This window comes from Rissa tridactyla, chromosome W (genome assembly GCF_028500815.1).
Source record: "Rissa tridactyla isolate bRisTri1 chromosome W, bRisTri1.patW.cur.20221130, whole genome shotgun sequence".
NCBI lineage: Eukaryota > Metazoa > Chordata > Aves > Charadriiformes > Laridae > Rissa > Rissa tridactyla.
This window is the reverse complement of record NC_071496.1, coordinates 19,809,089-19,834,802: the sequence shown is the minus strand read 5'-3', so window position 1 is coordinate 19,834,802 and position 25,714 is coordinate 19,809,089. Positions and strand designations below refer to the sequence as shown.

The window sequence follows — 25,714 nt, the reverse complement described above, 5'->3', positions numbered from 1 at the left end:
TGTGGTGGAGAGCCTCTGGGTGAGGATTAGGGGGAAGGAAAACAAAGGAGATGTTGTAGTGGGTGTCTACTACCCATCGCCAAGCATGTAAGCACTGATGAGTTATTCTGTAGGCAATTAGGAGAAATCTCTGGATCAGTAGCCCTTGTCCTTATGTGAGATTTCAACTTCCCAGACATCATCTGGGAATATCATACTGCTGTGACGAGCAGGACTTGGAAATTCTTGAACTTCATAGGAGAGAATTTCTTGGCACAAATACTCAGTGAGCCAACTAGGAAAGATGCGCTCCTAGACTTGCTGTTTGTGAATAGAGAAGGACTCGTGGGGGATGTGATGGTAGGTGGCTGTCTTGGCCACAGGGATCATGAAATGGTTGAGTTTAAAATTTCAGTGTAATGAGAAAAAAGGACAGCAGAGTTGCTACCCTGGATTTCAAGAGAGCCAATTTTAAGCTACTCAGGGAGCTACTTAGCAGCGTAACCTGGGAATCTGCTTTTGAGGACTTGAGAGTCCATGAGTGCTGGTCAGTCTTTAAGAATCCTTTTAGAATCATAGAATAGTTTGGGTTGGAAGAGACGTTTAAAGGTCATCTAGTCCAACCCTCCCCCTGCAATGAGCAGGGACATCTTCAACTAGATCAGGTTGCTCAGAGCCCCATCCAACCTGACCTTGAATGTTTCCAGAGATGGAACATCTACCACCTCTCTGGGCAACCTGTTCCAGTATTTCACCACCCTCATAAAAAATTTCTCTACCCTCTTTTCATTTAACTTTATTGCCCTTTGTCCTATCGCAACAGGCCCTGCTAAAAAGTTTGTCCCCATCTTTCCTGTAGGTTCCCTTTAAGTACTGAAAGGCTGCAATAAGTTTATAGTTTCATGTGTGTTGGTAGACCAATGTAAAGTCTACAGAGAGCATCTTCCAGGATATGCAGTAAAGAAGCTTCTCACATCCCTAGCCCTTGAGTCAAATAGTTGCATTTGTACAGCAACGTATGTCAAAACTGATTTGGTATTAAAGTTTGACACAACTAAGAAGTTAGTCTGTATTACATCTTATAGACACTGTCTTGATATTCTCAATATATTCAAGAGCAATTTAAGAGATCCACAAAAGAAATATTTATTTTCAAACTATTTTGCAAGAAAAGCAAGATGGCTTACTGAGAGTACCAAGAGATAATTGTTGCATGTTTACACCTGTTAATTTTTCAAACCCCAGTAAATATCTATGCAATAAAATTGGAGTATACTTTGAGGAGATGACACGAGAAGACAGACTTAAAGAAAAGCGTCACTGACAAACATTAAAAGAATCATAGAATGGTTCGGACATTAAAGATCATCTTGTTTCAACCCCCCTGCCACGGCCAGGGACACCAACCACTAGACCAGGTTGCTCAAAGCCCCATCCAACCTGTTCTTGAACACCTCCAGGGAAGGGGCATCCATAACTTCCCTGGGCAACCTGTTCCAGTGCCTCACCACCCTCACGATAAAGAATTTCTTCCTAACAGCTAATCTAAATCTTGCCCCTCTCAGTTTAAAACCGTTACCCCTCATCCTATCATTACATGCCCTTATAAAAAGTCCCTCCCCATCCCTCCTGTAGGCCCGTTTCAGGTACTGGAAGGCCACAGTAAGGTCTCCACAGAGCCTTGTCTTCTCCAGGCTGAACAACCCCAACTCTCTCAGCCTATCTTCATAAGAGAGGTGCTCCAGCCCTCTGGTCATTTCTCTGGCCCTCCTCTGGACCCTCTCCAACAGGTCCATGTCCTTCTTGTGTTGAGGACTCCAGAGCTGGACACAGTTCCCCAGGTGGGGTCTCATGAGAGTGGAGTAGAGGGGCAGAATCACCTCCCTTGAAATGCTGGCTATGCTTCTTCTGATGCAGTCCAGGATATGGTTGGCTTTCTTGGCTGCAAGCACACATTGCTGGGTCATATTGAGCTTCTCATCCACCAGTACCCCCAAGTCCTTCTCCTCAGGGCTGCTCTCAATCCATTCTGTGCCCAGCCTGTATTTGTGCTTGGGATTGCCCTGACCCAGGTGCAGGACCTTGCACTTGGCCTGGTTGAAATTCATGAGGTTTGCACAGGCCCACCTCTCAAGTCTGTCCAGTTCCCTCTGGATGGCATCCCTTCCCTCCAGTGTGTCAGCTGCACCACACAGCTTGGTGTCATTGGCAAACTTGCTGAGGGTGCACTCAGTCCCAACATCCATGTTTGCCAACAAAGATGTTAAATAGTACTGGTCCCAGTACTGACTCCTGAGGAACGCCACTCGTTGCCACTTGGACATTGAGCCATTGACCAAAAGTCTTTGAGTGCTGCCATCTAGCCAATTCCTTATCCACTGAGTGGTCCATCTGTCAAATCCATGTCTCTCCAATTTAGAGACAAGGATGTTATGTGGGACAGTGTCAAATGCTTTTCAGAAGTCCAGGTAGATGACATCAGTTGTTCTTCCCTTGTCCACCAATGCTGTAACCCTGTTGTAGAAGGCCACCAAATTTGTCAGGCACGATTTGCCCTTACTGAAGCTGTGTTGGCTCTCACTGATCACCTTATTTTCCATGTGCCTTAGCAGAGTTTCCAGGAGGATCTGCTCCATGACTTTGCAGGGCACAGAGGTGAGATTGACGGGTCTGTAATTCCCCAGGTCTTCCTTTTTCCCTTTTTAAAAATGGGGGTTATGTTTCCCCTTTTCCAGTCAGTGGGAACTTCACTGGACTGCCATGACTTCTCAAATATGATGGATAGTGGCTTGGCAACTTCATCTGCTAGTTCCCGAAGGACCTGTGGATGAATCCCATCAGGTCCCATGGACTTGTGCACCTTCAGGTTCCTCAGATGGTCTCGAACCTGATCTTCTCCTACAGTGGGCTACTACCTCATTCTCCCAGTCCCTGCCTTTGCCTTCTGCGACTTGGGTGGTGTGGTTAGATCCCTTGCTGGTGAAGACTGAGTAAAAAAAGTCATTGAGTCGCTCAGCCTTCTCCATGTCCCAGGTGACCAGGTCTCCTGTTTCCTTCCTGAGTGGGCCCACATTTTCCCTAGTCTTTCTTTTATCACTGGCATACCTATAGAAGCTGTTCTTGTTGCCCTTGACATCCCTGGCCAAATTTAATTCTGTCAGGGCTTTAGCTTTCCTAACCCGATCCCTGGCTGCTCAGACAATTTCTCTGTATTCCTACCAGGCTACCTGTCCTTGCTTCCACCCACTGTAGGCTTCCTTTTTCTGTTTGAGATTGTCCAGGAGCTCCTTGTTCATCCATGCCGGCCTCCTGGTATTTTTTGCCTGACTTCCTCTTTGTTGGGATGCATCGCTCCTGATCTTGGAGGAGGTGATCCTTGAATATTAACCAGCTTTCTTGGGCCCCTCTTCCCTCCAGGGCTTTATCCCATGGTACTCTGCCTAGCAGATTCCTGAATAGACCAAAGTCTGCTCTCCTGAAGTCCATGGTAGTGAGCTTACTGTGTGCCCTCCTCGCTTCCCTAAGGATCTTGAACTCCACCACCTCATGGTCACTGCAGCGAAGGCTACCCTTGAGCTTGACATTCCCCACCAGCTCCTCCTTGTTGGTGAGAACAAGGGCCAGCATGGCACCTCTCCTCGTTGGCTCCTCTATCACTTGGAGAAGGAAGTTATCATTGATGCATTCCAGGAACCTCCTGGATTGCTTATGCCCTGCTGTGTTGTCCCTCCAAGAGACATGGGGGTGTTTGAAGTCCCCCATGAGGGCCAGGGCTTGTGAACGTGAGGCTGTTCCTATCTGTCTGTGGAGGGCCTCATCTGCTCCATCTTCCTGGTCAGGTGGCCTTTAGCAGACCCCCACTGTAAGATCACCCGTCCCTGCCCTCCCTTTAATCCTGACCCATAAGCTCTCAGTTGGCTCCTCACCTGTCCCCAGATGGAGCTCCATGCACTCCAGCTGGTCCTTGTCATAGAGGGCAACACCCCCTCCTTGTCTCCCCTGCCTGTCCTTCCTGAAGAGCCTGTATTCTTATATTCCAACTCTCCAGTCATAGGAGCCATCCCACCACGTTTCCCTGATGCCAGTAAGATCATAGCTCTGGAGGCTTGTGCATGTCTCTAACTCCTCTTGTTTTTCCCTATGCTACGTGCATTTGTATAGAGGCATTTAAGTTGGGCCCCCAATGAAGCCCTCCAGCTTCCTGGCTGGAGTGGCTGGCTTTCCTTTATGCTGCACTCCAGGTGCTCTCCTGCTGACCTGCAACCCATCTCCAGGTTCTGGGCATCTATTACTGGTATTGGCATCATACTGGTAGGAGTGGGATGGATTGCGGTTCCCCTCCCCTGGAAACTCTAGTTTAAAGCCCTCTTCATGAGCTTGGCAAGCCTCTGACCAAAGATGCTCTTCCCCCCCTCTGAAAGGTGGACCTGATCAGCCCCCAGTATACTAGGTTTCTTGAAGCGAGTCCCATGATCTAAGAAGCCAAACCCCTGGCTGTGGCACCAGTTCTGTAGCCATTTATTGATTTTCCAGATTTGCTTGGCCCTATCAACCCCCTTCCCTTTGACCGGGAGGATTGATGAAAAAACTACCCGTGCCTCAGAGTCCCTGACCACTGCTCCCAGGGCTCTATAGTCTTTCTTGATTGTCTTCAGGCTGCTCCTGGCTGCATCGCTGGTGCCCATATTAAACAACAGCAGGGGATAATTTGATCTCCTCTTATAAAAAGGTCACCTGCCTAGTGGATGAAGAGAAAGCGGTGGATGTAATTTTTCTGGATTTTTAGTAAGGCTTTTGATACTGTCCCTCATAGCATCCTCTGGACAAGTTGTCCTACTGTGAGATGAGCAGGTACATGGTTCACTGGGTGAAGAACTGGCTGAAGGGCAGACCTCAAAGAGTTGTAGTGAATGGGGATACATCTGGCTGGTGACCAGTCACCAGCGGTGTTCCTCAGGGCTCAATTCTAGGACCAGTTCTATTCAATATATTTATCAATGATCTGGGTGCAGGCTTTGAATGCACCATTAGCAAGTTTGCCAATGATACCAAACTGTTGACTCTTTTGAGGGACAAAAGGCCTTGCAGAGGGATCTAGATAGATTATTGCATCGGGCTATGATTAATGGGATGAAATTTAACAAGTACAAATGCTGGATTCTGCACCTAGGACGGAGTAACACCGGGCACAAGTATAGATTGGGAGTGGAGTGGCTGGAGAGCAGCCCTGCAGAAAGGGATCTGGGGGTGCTGGTTGACAGCAGGCTCAACATGAGTCAGCAGCGTGCCCTGGCAGCCAAGAGGGCAAACCGCATCCTGGAGTGCATCAAACACAGCATAACCAGCTGGTCAAAAGAGGTGATTATCCCTTTGTATTAAGCATTGGTGCAGCCTCACCTTGAGTACTGTGTGCAGTTCTGGGCCCCACAATTTAAGAAGGATGTTATGATCCTTGAATGCGTCCAGAGGAGGGCAGCAAAGCTGGTGGAAGGGCTGGAAGGCATGTCCTATGAGGAGCAGCTGAGGGCTGGGTTTGTCTAGTTTGGGGAAAAGGACGCTGAGGGGCGACCTCATTGCTCTCTACAGCTTCCTGAGGAGGGGAAGTGGAGAGGGAGGTGCTGATCTCTTCTCCCTGGTATCTCCCTGGTATTGCAGATCATCTTGAGTGCCATTACAAGCCATATAATGGACAAGCAGGGGATCAGGCCTAGTCAGCATGGGTTTAGGAAAGGCAGGTCCTGCCTGATGAACCCGATCTCCTTCTATGACAAGATGACCCGATTATTGGATGAGGGAAAGGCTGTGGATATTGTCTACCTAGACTTTCGAAAAGCATTTGACACTGTCCCCCATAGAATTCTCATGGAAAAACTGGCGGCTCATGGCCTGGATGAGCATACGATCTGCTGGATCAAGCACTGGCTGGATGGATGGTCCCAAAGAGTGGTGGTCAAGGGAGTTAAATCCAGCTGGCGGCCGGTCACAAGTGGTGTCCCTCAGGGCTCAGTGTTGGGACCATTTCTGTTTAACATCTTTATTGATGACCTTGATAAGGACATGGAGTGTATCATCAGCAAGTTTGCAGATGACACGAAGCTAAGCGGGAGTGTTGATCTGCATGCGGATAGGGAGGCTCTATAGAGAGACTTGGATAGATTGGACCGATGGGCCAATGCTAATGGTATGAGCTTCAACAAGGCCAAGTGCTGGGTCCTGCACTTGGGCCACAACAACCCCATGCATCGCTACAGGCCTGGGGAAGTGTGGCTGGAGAGCTGCCTGGCAGAAAAGGACCTGGGGGTTCTAATTGACAAGCGGCTGAACATGAGCCAGCAGTGTGCCCAGGTGGCCAAGAGGGCCAATGGCATCCTGGCTTGTATTAGAAATAGTGTGACCAGCAGGAGGAGGGAGGTGATTGTCCCCCTGTACTCAGCACTGGTGAGGCCACACCTTGAGTATTGTGTCCAGTTCTGGGCACCTCAATACGAGAGAGATATCGAGGTGCTGGAGTGCAGAGGAGGGCAATGAAGCTGGTGAAGGGCCTGGAGAATAAATCTTATGAGGAGCGATTGAAGGAGCTGGGGGGACTGTTTAGTTTGAGGAAGAGGAGGCTGAGGGGAGACCTCATCGCTCTCTACAAGTACTTGAAAGGACGTTGTAGAGAGGTTGGTGCTGGTCTCTTCTCACAGGTAATTAGCGATAGAACAAGAGGGAATGGCTTCAAGCTGCAACAGGGTAGGTTTAGGCTGGACATTAGGAAAAAGTTCTTCACAGAAAGAGTGGTCAGACACTGGAATAGGCTGCCCACGGAGGTGGTGGAGTCACCATCCCTGGATGTGTTTAAGAGTCATTTAGATGTGGTGTTGGGTGATATGGTGTAGGGGAGAACTTTGTAGAGTGGGGTTGATGGTTGGACTCGATGATCCCAAGGATCTTTTCCAACCTAAATGATTCTATGATTCTAGTGACAGGATGCATGGGAATGGTTCAAAGCTGCATCAGAGGAGGTTTAGACTCGACATTAGGAAGCATTTCTTTACTGAGAGGATGGTCAAACACTGGAACAGGCTTCCTAGAGAGGTGGTCGATGTCCCATGCCTGTCAGTGTTTCAGAGGCCTTTGGACAATGCCCTTAATAACATGCTTTAACTTTTGGTCATCCCTGAAGTGGTCAGGCAGTTGGACTAGATGATTGTTGTAGGTCCCTTCCAACTGAAATAGTCTAGTCTCTTCTATTCTAATAGCAATCTACTGTCTCTAGCCATGACAAGCACCTTATTGTATTACAAGTCTAACATATGTTTATGATATACTTAAAGAAGTGTATGAGGTCATAGTCTGCTCCACAGAGCATATAAAGAAGTGTCATATTGGTTCCTTGAAGAATATTATAGCTAACATATATAAAGCTATTTCTTATTTTATAATTTCAGGACTTCTGCTTTTTGCTGTCTACCAGAGCTGGAGGATTAGGTATAAACTTGGCATCTGCTGACACTGTGGTTATATTTGATTCTGACTGGAATCCACAGAATGATCTGCAAGCGCAGGCTAGAGCCCATAGAATTGGACAGAAGAAACAGGTGCGCACACTTGTCTTTCAAGCTTCAAACCTGAAGGAGGGTTTCAAATGGTAGCCATAAGCTGTCTGTCTGGGCCATCACCATTCTTATGTATTTTGAGAATAGCTAATACTTGCCAAGAATGTCTAAAAATGTTAAGAATGCTAATTTGCCTTTTAAGAAAAAATTATAAGTTGCACGGCAGCCGTTGTATATGGATGGGTAGGGAGAAGAGTTGTGGACTTGTCCCACGTTCATTGGCATCGTGTCATTCTAGAAAGTAGCTGCTATACTTCAGACGCATCCATTTTACTTAATGTTAATGAAGTTAAATACATTGTAGTTCTCTTTTGGTTTCTTTCTTGCAGAAGACTTTAAGCAGTAATCAGATATAACATTTTTCCTTGTGGACATGCTTGTGCCTAATCACAGAAGTTTAAAGAGGAGGGATCTTAAGAATTTCTTTCTTTTATTTTTTAAAATGATTTATGTAGAGACTATGGTAACATGATTGACTAGTTTCATATATGAAATACTAGTTCAATAAGATTTAGAAAATTTGTAATTATGACTAACATTTCTTCCTGTTGTTGCTCAAGGTTTTTTTGTTAACTCCATATGAATGTTGTTTTCATGTGTAATTTGTGAGCATGTAAATAAAGCCTTTTTAATAATATGCATAGGTTAATATTTATCGGCTAGTCACAAAAGGATCAGTAGAAGAAGATATTCTTGAAAGAGCCAAGAAAAAGATGGTGTTAGATCACTTAGTAATTCAGAGAATGGACACAACAGGGAAAACTGTACTACATACAGGCTCTACTCCTTCCAGGTATATTTGTTCATTCTTTCATATTAACTTATCCTTAAGTAAACCTAAGTATTTGAATAAAAATTCAAGTCATTTCACTTGTATGTGATAAGGAGTTACATAAGTAAAGACTGTAAAGTATGTTGTCTTTGTATGTTTTTTTGCATATTAAATATAGCTTTTATTTAAGTCAAAAGGAAGTTTGATTGACTCATAGTTATAGTAATTTGAAAAAATTCACAAAGATAAAGTATTTCTCTGAAACTTTTTGTATTTCAGCTCAACACCTTTTAATAAGGAAGAGTTATCAGCAATTTTGAAGTTCGGTGCTGAGGAACTTTTTAAAGAACCTGAAGGGGAAGAGGAGGAGCCTCAGGTAAATGGAACAGTGCATATAGACTTGATGGACAGAGAAACTAAAAATGCGTATGAATTCTGTTGTTATAAAGAGAAACTTCTGTTTCAGGAAATGGATATAGATGAAATCCTGAAGAGGGCTGAAACTCGAGAAAATGAGCCAGGCCCACTAACTGTAGGAGATGAGTTGCTTTCACAGTTCAAGGTATTGCTCTGTTCCCTCCCTCTTTCCTTAAGTATACTTTCCTTTAGAAATGCTACTTCTTCTTCTTTTGTGCACCTATTCATCTTTTATTTGCTCTTATGAAACAGGTGCAACAGCTCTTTGGCATATAATGTCTTTTCACCTATACAGGGTTCACCTATACTGCCAGTGCAAACATTTAAAAATGCATAATTTATTTTGCTAGCAAAATAAGAAAGAGATTTACAAATACATTAGTCTTCAATTTAATTATTAGAATACTGGGGAAGGATGTTTTTCATTTAATGCTTTATGCTGTTAAGCACCTGTGGTACTTCTGAAAACAGAGAATGAAGTTTGGATTTCTTAGTTGATGACTTTTAGAAATTCCTTTAAGCCCCCATGTAAACATGAATGCCAGATATGCTTAACTGGATAACACTTAAAATATTAAGTGGGTCCAAATTGTGCGTGGTGGGTTTGGGTTTTTTTTGTGGTTTTTTTTTTTTGTGTGTGTGGATCTTTTTGTTGTTGTTGTTTAGGTTTGGTATGTGTGTTGTGGTTTTGCTTATTTTTTGTTTAAAGCAGGGCAGGAATTTTTTAGATCAGTAGAGTATTAAATCACTTTCCTCCTAATCATTCATTTGCAACATATTGTGATTTCTACAGTTCATTAATGTTTGGTTAGTTCTACATTATTATAATTTCATATTAACTCGGGCATTCAGTTAGACTTGCTTTCTGCTTTGAAGGAAATTAAACAACACTCACAGCTATTGGGGAGGCATTTCATAGTATTTCTATATTACTCAATTTATAAAAGAAGAAAAAGATTATAATCTTCATATTCAGCCATGTTGCATGGAGTGTGTGTGTTTCATATATGAAAATACTTTAATTAGAGACAGTGCTTCATGAAGCATTTTGTGTACATTTTGTGTATATATAAATAAATTAAATATGCCATTCTGAACTAAGTTTTCATAAAATATTAAATACTGACTCTTTGTTTAAATAAAATCATGTATTGATTTGGTGAAAATACTTATGTTCCAATACATAAGGTGGCTAACTTTTCCAATATGGATGAAGATGACATTGAGTTGGAACCAGAACAAAATTTAAGAAACTGGGAAGATATCATTCCAGAAGTCCAGCGGCGACGAATAGAAGAGGAAGAAAGACAAAAAGAGCTTGAAGAAATATATATGCTCCCAAGGATGAGAAACTGTGCAAAACAGGTATCTCTGGGTTTTGACCAACTAACTTTGATAGTTTTGTTGTTGTTTGTTTGTTTTTTTTGTTGCTGTTGTTTGGTCTTGTACTTTTGGGTTGGGTGGTTTTCACACGTGGCGCTCCTGTCCCCCCCTTCCTCCCCATTTTTGACAGGCTAGATAACACATTAATAAAATGTTTTAGTCATGTAGCTTTGAACTACTTAATCTGAAATTCCAGATCAGCTTTAATGGAAGTGAAGGGAAACGCAGTAGGAGCAGAAGATATTCTGGATCTGATAGTGACTCCATCTCAGAAAGAAAACGACCAAAAAAACGTGGACGACCACGAACTATTCCTCGAGAAAATATTAAAGGATTTAGCGATGCAGAGATTAGGCGGTAAGATGTGGGGGAACATGCATATTAAAAGGGACAAAGCATATTTTTTTATCATTTTAGAGTTTGAAAATATGGAAAACGGTCTATTTTTCCTGAATTTAGTTGAAAATTTTTATTCTAGGCATTTAAGGCTTTACTTTGTGTAGTTTGGGGTGCTGACATAAAGAACTGTTATGTCCAGAATTTGAACCTTTTTTGGTGAGGGATAACATTGGGTTCGAAAAATGTTCTCAATTGTTTTACAATCTTTTATTCTTCCTGCATCCCCTGAAGACAGTGGTTTCAAAAACCAGTTTCTAAAATGGGTGAGCTTTTTTTTTAACACCACAAACAAAATATTCTACTTCCCATCATTTAACCTAAAAACTGAGGTTGAAGAAACAATATATACATTTTTGTGGAAATACCTACAAAAGGTTCAGTGAGTTTTTAAATTTCTTGACATTTTTAATGAATTAATGTCATATGGTGCTTTTTAAAAATATAAATAAAAATAAAATAAAAATACAAAATCCATTTTGTTAATTTGTTGTGGTTTAACCTCAGTAGGCAGCTAAGCACCACACAGCTGCTCGATCAAACTCCCCCAGAGGGACTGAGGAGAGAATCAGAAGGGTAAAATAAAAAAACTCGTGGGTTGAGATAAAGACAGTTTAATAGGCAAAGCAAAAGCTGTGTCTGCAAGCAAAGCAAAACAAGGAATTCATTCACTGCTTCCCATTAGCAGGCAGGTATTTACCCATTTCCCATAAAGCAGGGCTCCATCATGTGTAACGGTTACTTGGGAAGACAGATGCCATAACACCGAACACCCCCTCTCCCTCCTTCTTCCTCAGCTTTTATTGCTGAGCGCGACGTCATATGGTATGGGATATCCCTTTGGTCGGTTGGGTCAGCTGTCCTGGCTGTGTCCCCTCCCAACTTCTTGTGCACCCCCAGCCTACTTGCTGTCAGGGCGGTGTGAGGAGCAGAAAAGGCCTTGACTCTGTGTAAGCACTGCTCAGCAATAACTAAAACATCCCTGTGTTATCAACACTGTTTTCATCACAAATCCAAAATGTATTAGCAGGTATGGTGCTCTGAAGAAAATTAACTTTATCTCAGTGAAAACCAGTATGTAAGTGAATCTGTACAGCTGGTCCCATCAATATTTGGTGCTAAAAATACTTCTTTCATAGAAGGAGGAGAAATTGTTTTGCTTTACTTTGAGTGGTTTGTGAAATGCTACTTTGCCTCTGTAATTTAAGTATGTTTCTCTAAAATACTGTAAAGCTTATAAAATACTTTTGATTATATAAATAACCTTAAAGAGTCTTGTTTCCTTTTCATCTAACATATAATGGTTTGCTGCTTTTGTCAGGGGTATTCTTGTGCTTGCATTCCTTTATCTTTCATATTATGTTTTCCTAAGTCTTAAAATCGCCTTAAAATTGCAGCTAGCTCCTCTTTATTATGAGACACCTTACATAATGTCTGAATTCTATATTTATTATAAATCCACATTTGATTTTTATAATTAGACACATCACATTGCTCAATCCTTTGTCTTGTGAAATAAATTGTATCTTCTGTTGTTTTGTTTACATCAGTTATTAAACCAAATAGAACTCTGGCTTTATGATGTGGATTATCTTGATATACGAAGCTGTCCTAGTCTCTCTAGTTCTTTTTTTTTTTTGCATTGTCCACATAGCCTTGTACTAAGACTTTACAAATACACTTTTAAATTAACTGCAAAATTATTTTCTGTTACTAGGTTTATTAAGAGTTACAAGAAATTTGGTGGCCCACTTGAAAGGTAATCTTATTTGATTATAATTGTATAGCAACTTGGAACCTTGTTTTCATTAAAATTAGAACAATACACCAAGAAACTTTAGGTTGAAGAGAAAATAGTGTGCCTAATCTTTTGCCTTGACTATAACATGAATTTAAATTATTGGGTTTTTTTCCTTTCTTCATATATGGTATGTATGTAGACAGCCAGTTCGACAAATCTTTAAATTTTGAAAGACTGCTTGTTTTTCTTTATACTTTACCTACTGTCTTGTTTAATCTGCATTAGTGACAATCGTTCAGTTTTCTTGTTTGATAGAGTGGATAAAGCCATAGGCTTTCGACAGACTAACCTGCTAGTTTTGCATTTTTCTCATCGTCAGTTCTTATTTTAAGCTTTCTGTATTACTCTGTATTTTGACAGTAATTTCCCACCTTCGTTTTCTTTAATAGTATTTATAGTCTATATGATCTTATTATATATATGAGTTCCTTTTCTATTTAAAAGAATGTGTGGTAATGTAACTCAAAACTGTGTCTATGTGAAACACCCTTTTTTATAGCTTCTGTATTCTTTTATATAGCTGCTGTTAACTGCATGGATCAAAATTGTACACAGCATAGCAAGTTTGGGTGAATGATAACTTACATGATTGCTTCTCCAGTTTCAAAATCTGAAGGAGTCATTCATAACACTAGTTTTAGAGCTGTAAAAACATATTTGTTTTCTTACAGGTTAGATGCTATAGCTAGAGATGCTGAGCTAGTTGATAAATCTGAGATGGACCTTAGACGTCTGGGAGAACTTGTACATAATGGATGCATTAAAGCTTTAAAGGACAATTCCTTTGGACAAGAAAGAGCAGGTAAAGTGTGTTTGGGGGTGGGGGAGAAGAATAAAAAGTGTCAAGAGATCTGAATAATTCTTGCACTCTGATTATAACAAAACAATTGTGTTAGGGGAAAACATTAACAAAATGTTAGCATGCTAGGTGATTTAGAAAAAAGGATTACAGTAAGAAGACTTTTCCCCCCTTTCCTTGAGTGAGTTGTCGCAGTAGAATGCAGCATGTTTTTGCTGTACCGTGAAATTTAAAATTAATCTGCTATTATTATCTGGAAGACCTTGAGTTTCTGGAGTTTAATTAAAGTGTTTGGTTAAGAAAAAGTCATTTGCTATAATTGAATGTCTGCTGCTGTAGCATCAAACTTTTTTTTTTCTTTATGTTTGTCTATAAGATACACATAAAGGCTAAATATTTTAATAATTTGGTCCTTTATTTTAAGGAGGTAGACTTGGGAAAGTTAAAGGCCCAACATTCCGAATATCAGGAGTGCAGGTGAATGCAAAGCTAGTCATCTCTCATGAAGAAGAGTTGGCACCATTGCACAAATCCATTCCTTCAGATCCAGAAGAAAGGAAAAGGTATTTTTTTCTTTTCCTAAAGGAAACCATAATGTAGTAAGTTATTCAAGGCTTTTATGCATATATTTAAGCAATCCAGACTCTAAGTACACTGGGACACCAGTGTCGCTCCATTCCCTCTAAGAACTGGCAGCAGAAATCTGCTCCGTATCCTTTCTTTATTCTTTCTTCCCTCTCCTTAGAAGCCAGTATTTGCTTTGGCATATGAACTGTATTCATTGGGGACTGGGTTCAGTTACTCTTAATTATTACAGACTAGAAATTAGGTTTGTTGAGGAGCTGTTTTGTGTCACCTCTGCCTGAGAGAAAGCAATATTTGTCAAAGTGGAGCAGATGGTAATTGTTGGTAGTTGTTTAGCCCTCTGAACTTTTCTAGTGTATCCTAGACTATCTAGTGTATCCTAGACTAATCCTAGGGACTTTTCTAGTCCCTAGACTATCTGCTTATTCAGTTAGAAATTACACTTGAGTAATATTTTAAGCTTATCTTCATGGTTAGCCAGGTCTGACTCAATCCATGGCCTGTCTGATAGATGTCTGATGTTCTTTATAACTTAATCTTGATCTGCTTTAAAACATGTTTTGGTACTGATTGCAATAACTATTTTATAGAAATTGTAAGAAAACCTGATAGATATTTGGATTACTTATCTAAATATACCAGGATCTTAGTGATGTGTGGCATGTTCCCCTCTCCCTTGCTAAGTTTGAGAAGATCGCTTATTTATGTTTCTAATTTATTTCTACTAGATATGTCATCCCATGTCACACCAAGGCAGCTCATTTTGATATAGATTGGGGTAAGGAAGATGATTCCAATCTGTTAATAGGTATCTATGAATATGGCTATGGCAGCTGGGAAATGATAAAAATGGATCCTGATCTCAGTTTGACACAGAAGGTATGTCATCTACAAAATTTTATCAAGGACTTTTTTTGTTTAGGTAATAATGCCAATAAGAACAGTTACTAAAAGAGCTTATTTTATGATAACTGAAATTGCACAGAAGTTAGGTCAGTTGTACTCCTTTGTATCCTTCTGGTAAATTATTAGATTTCAAGATTTTGTGTATTCAGTTGAAGTATACCTTCTTAGAGTCTGTTATGTTTCTATATTTCTATGTATTTGGATCTCTGTCACTTGAATTCTTTCTCTTCCGTCTTTTGCTTCCCAAGTTTAAATGCTCTAGTTGTGTTAATTTTATTCTTGATCTTTTGGAGGGAAGGTTGTTTTGGGGTTTTGGTTTGGTTTTCCTATCCCTGGTTTCTTTGCTTGAAACTGTCTTTCATTCACAACATGACAATAGCTGTACTCATCGGTGTAGAAGTAGCACAATGGCTGCTTAGAAGTAGTGAGAAACACTTAGGGAAAGACGACTTGAAGCAAACTCAATGACATTGACAACAACCTGTAGCTTTGGGATTTGAGGAGCCAGGGTTGTATACAAATCTGTTTAGTGATATCCTGCCCCTGCCTTCCATTAATTTGCTTGTTTTATGAAACCATTCATTCATATTTTAGGCTTCTGAAATATCCTGTGGTAATGAGTTAATGCATTTAGAAGCACAAGGCAGAACTAGGAAATCTGTGGATGACAGTGATATGGGAGCTTTGAATTTTTTAGATAAACTATGATAGTGTAAACAGAAATCTGAGGCTAGTTTCTTGACTTTACTGTAAACTTCGTGAGACCATTTCCAAGACTACATTAGTTGTGTGTTTAGGGAAAAATAAGACGTTTGAGAAATTCTCCATTCCTTGAAGCATGCCGGCATATTGGTCAGGTATAGTTAGAGTGGATTGTTTTTTTACCTTTTTTTTTTTTTAAATTCAGCTTTTTCTGTTCCCAGTGCTCCAGACTAACAGCTTCCTAATTTGATAATGTGTACTTGTAGTTGATACTACCATTGCTCTCCTCAGATTTTACCTGATGATCCAGATAAGAAACCTCAGGCCAAGCAGTTACAGACCCGTGCAGATTACCTCATTAAATTACTGAATAAAGACCTTGCAAGAAAAGAAGTGCAAAGACTTACTGGTGCAGTAAGTAAAGCTTGATATACAGTAGCAAGATAACATAATATTCTTACGGGCATGTCAGCAGATACTCGTTTTATTCATAGTTCCACTCTGCTTTGTGTGATTTTTCTCTGTATTGCTAATCATATTGTATGAGACTAACTCAATGAATTAATTGCAAGTTTAATATTGTTTTATTCTCTCTTATTTGTATATATTCTCTAGTGTTGCATTGGGCTCAGTCTCCAGTCCTGAGAAAAGTGGTGGTCGATAGTGGCAATAAATAAAATGAATTATTTCTTTAACATAAAAAACAAATCTTTTTCTGCAACTGTGGTGCAAAGACACTTGTCAGATGACATAATAAAGGTACTAATTTCCATTCAGGGCAATTCAAAGAGGAGGAAAACAAGAACTAAGAAGAATAGAGCAACAAAGACTGCAAAAATTAAAGAAGAAATAAAAAGTGACTCCTCATCACCACCCTCAGAAAAATCTGATGAAGATGATGAGGATAATGAGGTAAACATCATTCATATGGTAAAGATGGCTATTCAGTTGTTTCTATTAGTAACGCTTTCTATTTGATCTTCTGTTTGACTTAAAATTGAAGCATTTGAATGGCATCCTCCTTCTGTGACAGTTAATATTGCATCAATATAATCACATGGAAGATTATATCTATCTTAATTTAATGACAAGACTGTAGCTTAGACATTATGATTAGTTTTCCAAATTATAATATCATAAAATGATGTTGTCGCCCAATTGCAAGTGACATTGTGCAATTTCAGTGTTCTTTAAAGACTTGAGCATGCAATTTTAATGTAACATCTGAACATTAATGTTTCTGACTAATCCATTATTACTACTGATAATGATTCTTCAGGTAGCAACTTTTGTTCAAGCTCAGGAAAAAAAAATCAAGCTTGATTAGAAAGAACAGCATGAATAAATGATGTTTCGAGACATGCAATTGAATGCTTCTGTGTATGTCAGGACTTTCATTATTCTAATAGACTACTCAATTCTGTTATGTTTTTATTACTTCTGGTGTATTCCTTTAGGCCTCTGTTTTTGTTGGGTCATTTATTTAAATTTATCACAGAGCAAAAACCACTAGAGAGAGAGGGGAAAAAAATGAAGTTTAGGGGCCATGTTGCACCTAATTTTGTGACTTTGAAGGTAGCTGAAAGAACACCAGATTCTTCAGAACACCTCTGGAAAAGAGAAAGTTGGAACTCTGTTCCTTTCTGTGACTGTGAATGTTTAATTCGTGATCAGTAAAAAGTTACTGGAACAAAGCTAACCAGAACAGAGGTCTTTTATCATCACCATAGCCTGAAAAATCAGCTCAGTCTTGTGATGCCTACTTCCTTATTGTTTTTAGCTCTTTGCAGCTTAACTACATTTTTACAGGGGCAGATTTCTTTGGGGATATGAAAGTTAAATGGACTTACTCTCTCACTCCCCCCATTACCCCTGCCCAGTCAGTACTTGTTTTGTGTCACATCAAGGAAATGAGTGAGTAGTCCTCATTTTGTTTTGGCAACTGCATCTGGCTCCATTTGATAGGTGTTAAACCTAAGTCTAAAGAAATCACACATAGATAAAAAGTACATTTTAATCTGATGGTTACAAAACTTGTATAGTTAGGAACTCAATTCGATGTGACATATATGCTTGTGTGTCGCAGGATGAGATTGTTTTGGTGAAATATCCACATAAAAAAATAAAAGCAGAAGAAGAAAATGAAGAAAAGCCTGAGCCAGATATTGGTATAAACAAGGAAACTGAAGAAAAAAAAGAGACAAAAGAAAAAGAAAATAAGAGGGATTTGAAAAGGGAGAAAAAAGAAAAAGAGGATAAGAAAGAATTAAAAAATATTAAAGAAAAGAGAGAAAACAAAGTAAAAGAATCTGCACAGAAAGAAAAAGAAGTAAAGGAAGAAAAGGTAACTAGGTTTATTTTTCTTATATAGCACTAGAAAAGGCCACAAGGATTTTGTGAACAATTTTGAATTGAAAAGGTCATTTACTTTACAGTTGTCATTTTACTGAAATCTTTTGCATCATTTGAAGTTTTATTTTTGCCACTTGTAACTACAAGGACAGGCAAATGAAATGGGAAATTGCCTCTTTAAAGATGCATAGCTTAGTGGGACTGAGAGTGCAAGTGGTGCAAGAAACTTGTCCATTCTCCTTCTCCATCCCTCGGAGAGAGAAAATAAAAGGTACTGTCACTGAATGTCACATTTTCTTTTTTTTCTTGTTATTATTGAAGAGAATACAGTAATTACAGTGATTGCCTAATTACAGTATAATTCCAGCCCAAAAATAAGGTTTGCTTATCAGATACATTTTCATATTTTGTTCTTAGGTAAATGAAATCAAATCTGAAAATAAAGAAAAAAATAAAAAAGTTTCATTGTTGGATATTCCAGTTCATATTACTGCAACTAGTGAACCGGTTCCTATATCTGAAGAATCTGAAGAACTGGATCAGAAGACATTCAGTGTGGTAAGTCCCTTGTTGATAACTTAGTGTTTACACTTGATATTCTAAGTGAACACGATTTTTGATGTTCTTGATTCTGCTATTAGGCATTATAACACAGATATCTATTGCCAGTAAAATCTTAGATCAGTGAAGCATTATTGACTCTAAAGTCAGTTTTGTTTTGAGGCCAGCAGGTTTTTTTTATTGCATTTATGCAGTATAGTGAAGAGTACTTGTCTAGTCATCCATGCTCTGAATAGTTTTAAATACAGACTGTGAAGATCTGTCCTCAAGAATAATCAATGGATACTGCTTCTTAAAGGACAGAAATTAATGAATTTTAATGCAGCTGCTGTAGTCTCTGGCTTGGCCTTATCAAATACCCCTTTGTTCTTTGTAAGCTAACAAGAGAAATTAAGTTTCAAAGTTGCTCTTGAAGTATTACAGACTTCCTGCGTTAGACAGAGGAAGGAACAAATCCTAAAGACCTTAGAAATATCTTGCCAGAGTAATATCTCTGATACCAAAAGAATTTCAGTTATATCACTATTTTTGACCACAACAGAATCAATAATGGAAATAAAAAAGGTAGTTAAACTAAATCTATGTAAAGTTTTATAGGTCGATTGGGGCCTTTGGAAAGATGCTGAGGAGTTACTTTGAGCAGCTACTTTTCTGCTGTGGAAGTTCTATCATTCAGGTCTCAACAGTTGTCTGTTACTGCCAGACAGGTTTACTGGGTCTACTGTGGTGCTGGCTGTGAGAGGCAAATTATCTTGTTTTCTCATCAGTATGGTACTGACCAGTTTACGTATGTGGGGGGGTTTGTTTTGTTTTTTATCTAAATGTTATAAGCGACTCATCCATAATTTCCAGGATATCTTGTGTGTGGCTTGGTGACTGAAAATCACTTGATTCCCATGTACAATTACGCTTCTCTGTTCACCTCTACACTTAAGTTAAGCAGTGTACTTTGTAAACTGTCTTTTTAAAGGTTGCTTTAAGCTGTGGTTAGTGCAATATGTAATGTAGCTGCTTAATTACTTAATGGCATGAAATGGTAATGGAACAGCTTCACTGATTTTTGAGTTGTCCCTAGATGTTGACACAGTGATGGCGATGTTCTCCAAAACTCCTCATATTTTTGATTCTGGATATACAGACTTGTCTCTCTTCCTTAGTGTGAGCAGTTCTAGGTTGGGTTTGCATATAGAACATTTATTTTGGCCAGGCCCTCTGTTCTGGAAGGTATATTCATCATTATGACATGGTCAGATGCAATCTAATTAGCATGTTTACCTTTTCAAATGGAAATTACTGCTGTGGGTTGTTGAGGCTAACTCATTTGACTTGTCTACCTTGTGACAGGTAAAAATATGCATTTCATCTGTCTACCTTGCCATTGTGATTGAATGGTATTTCCAGGCAAGTGTCTATAATTTAAAACATGCTAACTGGTTTATCTGCATTTACTATTAAAACATTTGAATTAGTGTGAAAATTCAAGAATGCACATATGAAATATATCTATGGGTACATCTGTGTTGTCATTGCTGTTACTAATTTAGGCACACTTAAACTAGCTTTATTCTAGATAGCTCAGTTTTTGTCAGTATCTGCATAGAACTCAGACTTAAAAACTGCTCAGAGAAGGAATGCTGATCCTCTGTTGAATGCCAAGTTTCATTGTTGCAGAAAGTATCTACTTAAAATACATTAAACATTCTCATATTTAATCTTGACACTGAGTTTGTATAGCTTTAGAAGTCTTAAAAAGTAAAATAAGTCTTGTCCTATGTACTTGTGCTGAAAGTTAAACCCGTGATTGTAAATACCTAGTTATAATTTCTTTCCCTCAGAAAATCTTTTATATTAAATTAGTGCTTTCTTAAATCTTTAATATTTGTTACATACAATCTAATGCTTTCATATAGGAGTAAATTTTCAACTGGATTTAAAATAATACTTTTTCCAAATTAAACCTTGTAGTAAAACTAAAAGAGCTGTGAGCGAAGACTTGTTTTTCATTTGACTTATAACAGTACTGTCTTTGCCTATATAAATAGCACGATAAGGGTGGGTCGTGTTTTACAATTTTTACTATCTTTTTATTTGCCTTTGAATTAATGTATTCCTTTTTTACATTTTATAGTGCAAAGAAAGAATGAGGCCTGTCAAAGCAGCATTGAAACAACTGGATAGACCAGAGAAAGGCCTTTCTGAAAGGGAACAACTGGAGCATACTAGACAGTGCCTAATCAAAATTGGGGACCACATTACTGAATGTCTAAAGGAGTACACAAATCCCGAACAAATTAAACAGTGGAGAAAGTAAGTTATTCTGCATGATTTTTCTTGAAAAAGGAAAATCCATAATAGCTTCTATTAAGCAGAATAGTTTTTAATTATTTCTCTTGTTTCTTATTCTCCCTTTCTTGTATTTTTCTGCTGTATTAAATAAGGACTTATAAAAAGATGATTATAAATGTCTCCAGCTTTTAATGAATTCACTTTTTCATACTTGAATAGCAATGCATTTTGTCCAGTAGGTGGAGTCATCTTACTTCTTAAAACCAAAAGCAAACAGAAAATGACTGTATTTAGATTATATTTATTGTTTAGTGGAAAAGAGTTCTTATCATTAAAGAATCTAGCTTTTTCAACTCTGAAGTTTGTTGTGTTTTCTTTAAATTTTTTATTCATACTAAAAACAGGCCATTATAAATTTTTGTGTTGGAAGTTTGAATGATTTTGAGTTGCAGAGCCCTTTATTATTTTTAAAAATATACTCTAAAATGAAATTCGATGTTAACTATGACTTTATAAAAAACATTTATCATAACATACTCAGAGATGTATTTCAAAATGAAAGAAGATTTTTAAGTGTTCTTATGCATCTGTGAGGTGATAACTTTGGAAAAAATAAAAAAATGGTGGTTTATAAACTTGTTATATTTTGTTGTTAAGTTCTTAATACAAATTGAGTTAGTTTTATCATACTGTGCACTTTAATCCTTTATGGTTGCAAATCTATCCTGCACTTCCATATACGACACTCAATCGAGTATTTAATTTCCTTGCAGACTGTTGTTAACAGAATATTTCTGCTGTTTGTACTTGCTTTACTTCAAAATATTAGAGTGAACTGAAATACAAAACCAATATCCATGTTCCCCCCCATGGGTGTTGGAACTAGATGATCTTTAAGGTCCTTTCCAACCTGAACCATTCTATGATTCTATGTCTTAAAGACACATTGGTAAATGTTATATTTCTTGAAGTGGAAATTCATAGTGGAACTACTATAATATTAATTCATGATAATGCTACAGTACCATACATAGATTATTAAAATATGTATTTCATTTGTCTTTAATAAGACATAGAATCTAGTAAAGGTATTCTGTATTTCTTATACAGATGTCATTGGGCACGCCACTGGCTGGTTGTGTCTACTTTTGCAAACCTCTAGGTCAAAACTATAATGTTTAAATCATCACAGTGAAAGAGCAGATAGATATTTCTTGAGGGTACACACTTGAGATGTTTCTGAACTAAACAGTAATTAGAACAGTAGTATTCTGTAGTCTTTTAAGCACTCCACCTGTAAACTTTCCTAAAAGAATTCTAGAATTTAGATCTGGTGTCTGTGATCATAGAAGCAAATGTCTTTAGGGTTTTGGCTTCTTGACGCTAGGAGAGTTGATTTGTTTTCCTTTCTTCTTTCATAGCATAGATTAGAATCAAAGTTTTTGCCATGCTACTTCCATCCTCTTTCAGATTTCTCATTTGGTTTCAAAAGCTTTCACCAGGCTTTGGAATTATGTGGAAAAATCCTGTCCCTGATATCTTTAGGGAATGAGGCATGTAGGTCAAATTTCTTACACTGCAAGAGATTTCAAATTTGGAAGAATCTTTACTGAGTAGTAAATACTCAAGTTTTCTGACATATTTCAAACAATCTTTCAGAAGACTTGCACAAAAAAGTGAAAACTACGTTTTTATGCAATTGCACAAATCATTCTATTAACAGAATTGCCATCAATACTACTTTTCATGCACTTTGCATTCTGCAGTCATTGTGATAAATATTACAAAATGACAAATTATTAAAGAAATTAATTTCTCAAATGGTTGAAATATAGCTACATAATGTTTGCTGTGCAGCTAGGTAATATTCTGTGTAACAGACTTCACAATGATTTCAGTTTACTGAAGTATTGTTGAAATAATTTCATTTAAGTCATATTCTGTTGTATGATACAATAAAAACTAATATATGGAAAAATTATAACCTCTCTTTCTTTTTCCTCAGAAACTTGTGGATTTTTGTCTCTAAGTTTACAGAATTTGATGCCAGAAAGCTGCACAAGCTGTATAAACATGCAATCAAAAAACGCCAAGAATCTCAGGTAATACTTTCAGACTCTCTAAATATACAAATATATATTCTGTGTTTTATAACTGTTTTATTAAGTATCAATTGAGTACACTCAATACATTTGAAGTGTATTTTACTGTTCATAGTAAACTAGTCTGTTTTCTCAGGATATTTTCTGAAGAATTCAGATGCAACTTTGGGATTTATCAATGACAATTTTTGTACTTGTCTCTTTTAGCAACACAGTGACCAGAATATTAGCAGCAATGTGAATACACATGTAATTAGAAATCCAGGTAAGAAATCTTGAGCATATTATTGTGCTGGATATCTTAAATGACAGTATGTAAAATGAAATAAGCTAAAAACTGTCTCCTAGAACTCCCATAATGCTGGATATCATAGGGATAGGCTGACTTATCATAACTTCACTAGTTTGCTGATGAAATTCAACTAAGCATGGACTGAACTTGGTACTTACTGATTTTAGTAGCAAGTTATTTGGCTATTCTTTTAAAGTAAATAAAGTAATTAAAAAAAAAAACAAACACTTTTTCGTATTTAATTTTGAGGAAGAGAGGCCAACTCAACACTTGTAAACTTCTTGGAGGCTCTATACCTGTTTGTAGCAGTTGTAATGTCACCATATCATAAGAAAGATATTCCCTGAAGTCATGGTTAGCAATCAGTTATATGGGATGTCTTTTATTGTTGACAATAATACTGTTTTTCTATGCTCTCACACTTGCCTTCTTGTAATACTTGGTTTTATCATGTTATGTAAAACCTTGAGTATGTTATCATGGGTTTAAAATGAGTATAATGTATTTTAGGAATACCACTAAAAACATTTCATTAACAAGGTGTACCTCTAAAACTGATGTTCATGCTAGGGCTATCTCTCCTTAGAGAGACTTCCTTATAACCTCTGCTTTATTAAACAGATGTTGAAAGACTGAAAGAGAATACAAACCATGATGACAGTAGCAGGGACAGTTATTCTTCTGATAGACATTTGTCACAATACCATGATCATCATAAGGACAGGCATCAGAGAGATGCTTATAAGAAAAGTGATTCTAGGAAAAGGTCCTATACAGCCTTCAGCAATGGAAAAGACCACAGAGACTGGGATCACTATAAACAAGACAGCAGGTAAATTGTAAAATCTGTTAAGAATTCCCTTCCTGATTTTGCAGCATGCTTGTAAGTAAGCACCAAAATATCTTTTCTGAGTAATGCAGAATTGCAAAGAAATTTCTCTAATGCAGTTCTGTTGAATTGACATAATTGTAGTTCTTACTGTGTGTTCAGTAATACTAATATAAGTAAGTCTTTTCAGATACTATAGTGATAGTAAACATAGAAAGTTGGATGACCACAGGAGCAGAGATCACAGGTCAAACCTGGAAGGAAGTTTAAAAGACAGTCGGCCTCATTCAGATCACCGTTCCCATTCAGACCACAGGATACATTCAGATCACCGTTCCGCTTCAGAGTACAGCCATCAAAAATCTTCCAGAGATTATAGGTACCACTCAGACTGGCAAATGGACCACAGAGCTTCTGGTAGTGGCCCAAGGTCACCATTAGATCAGAGGTCTCCTTATGGTTCAAGATCTCCTTTAGGACACAGACCTCCATTTGAACATTCATCAGATCACAAAAGTACACCTGAACATACATGGAGTAGCTGGAAAACATAACAAAGACTGACATTTTCTGGACCTTCTTTTAGCCATATACAGTAAGCTAACACAGTAATTGCCTTATGTGACTTGAAAGATATGGACTGGATATTCTGTCAGTAGCAGTATTGTTACTTCTTTCCAGGATGCAAGGTCTATTATCCCAACAATAGAAAAATATTTTTGTATTTAAAGTTTATGCTGCACTGTGCTGCAAATGTTGTGGCACTTTTTTTTTCCTCCCCTCTTTAAGAAATGGAAAATGTTTACTTTTACAGGGACCTCAACACTGCCCCATTCAGACTGGATCCCATAAAACTGTTTTGAGGCTGAACACAGTTTAAATTATGTTTGCAAATGAATTTTTAAACACTGACCTGTGATCATGTTTCAGGAAGGAATGAGGAGTTTGTTTTGTTTTCTTAGTAAAGAATTCTCAAGGACTTCTGTTCACTTTCCAAAGCTATTTGTTTACATTGTACACTGCAACCACCTTGCCGCTTTTCATCACAAGCTTGAATATTTAAGTTCTGTACCTTTAACTGTAAAATAGCCATGATTTCTCCTGTTTGTGATCAGTTGTAATAATGCCCTTTTATAAAATAAAATAAATGGCTGGAAATTATTGCAAACTAATTAAATGAGCTTTCCTTTTTTTTTCTTGTTCCTTTCCCCACCAACTCAGGCCTTCTTGTCACAAGTATGAAACAAAGTCAGTATACTAACACTTTATAATAAAATATCTTTATGAAATCACTGTTCAGAATGCAAAAATGGGAAAAGGGAACATTTTTATTCTATTTAGTGCCCCTTTTTTATTGAATGCTTCAGATAAATGGGGGGGTTTGTTTTTCTATTAACCTGTCAGTATTGTGATTTGTTGTAATGAAATGGTGGGAAATATTCAGCTAAACTGTGATCAGAAAAGTTTTTTCCAGTCCGCTATTTTTAAAGAAGGAGTCTTCAATATCACAGGCCAACGCCCAATACAGTGCTAGGAGCTGCTGGGTTTCATTAGGCAAGGCACCCTTCTGTCAGATGGCGCACCAATTCAATGGGATTAGATGCCTGTTCAGGAGTACAATCCCAGGCTATCAGAGGTGATAACCACCTTAGGCATCTGCCCAAATCCTTCGACATACCCTGCCATCCAGGGATCATCTTGCAGCATGTTTCTCTGTGACATCAACAACAACTTGCTTACTCTTCTGCCAGGATGAAACCAGGTTCCACGCACCCAACAACTATGCAGAGATGTTAGATGATAGAATCATAGAATGGTTTGGGTTGCAAGGGACCTTTAAAGGTCATCTAGTCCAAATCCCCACTGCAATGAGCAGGAACATCTTCAGCTAGATCAAGTTGCTCAAAGCCCCATCCAACCTGACCTCGCATGTTTCCAGGGATGGGGCATC

At 38.3% G+C, this 25,714-nt stretch overlaps 1 protein-coding gene across 6 annotated transcripts in view; it reads left to right on the top strand.

The window, feature by feature from the left end:
- LOC128902076 (chromodomain-helicase-DNA-binding protein 1-like) overlaps positions 1-24,911 on the top strand; it is a 75,458-nt gene extending 50,547 nt beyond the window's left edge. For 4 of the 6 annotated variants that reach the window (XM_054184424.1, XM_054184421.1, XM_054184422.1 and 1 more), the window contains 19 exons: positions 7,413-7,562; positions 8,225-8,373; positions 8,632-8,728; positions 8,819-8,914; positions 9,958-10,134; positions 10,349-10,509; positions 12,266-12,307; positions 13,021-13,151; positions 13,573-13,711; positions 14,462-14,612; positions 15,633-15,755; positions 16,119-16,253; positions 17,428-17,685; positions 18,111-18,251; positions 20,383-20,561; positions 22,546-22,642; positions 22,850-22,907; positions 23,556-23,766; positions 23,954-24,911. In XM_054184424.1, the coding sequence (XP_054040399.1) occupies positions 7,413-7,562; positions 8,225-8,373; positions 8,632-8,728; positions 8,819-8,914; positions 9,958-10,134; positions 10,349-10,509; positions 12,266-12,307; positions 13,021-13,151; positions 13,573-13,711; positions 14,462-14,612; positions 15,633-15,755; positions 16,119-16,253; positions 17,428-17,685; positions 18,111-18,251; positions 20,383-20,561; positions 22,546-22,642; positions 22,850-22,907; positions 23,556-23,766; positions 23,954-24,317 (2,859 nt within the window). In that variant the 3' untranslated portion in view covers positions 24,318-24,911. Of the gene's footprint in view, positions 1-7,412; positions 7,563-8,224; positions 8,374-8,631; positions 8,729-8,818; positions 8,915-9,957; positions 10,135-10,348; positions 10,510-12,265; positions 12,308-13,020; positions 13,152-13,572; positions 13,712-14,461; positions 14,613-15,632; positions 15,756-16,118; positions 16,254-17,427; positions 17,686-17,776; positions 17,965-18,110; positions 18,252-20,382; positions 20,562-22,545; positions 22,643-22,849; positions 22,908-23,555; positions 23,767-23,953 lie in introns of those variants that run through there. The other 2 variants (XM_054184425.1, XR_008463611.1) reach the window with 2 other exon arrangements.
- Positions 24,912-25,714: the final 803 nt, after the last annotated feature.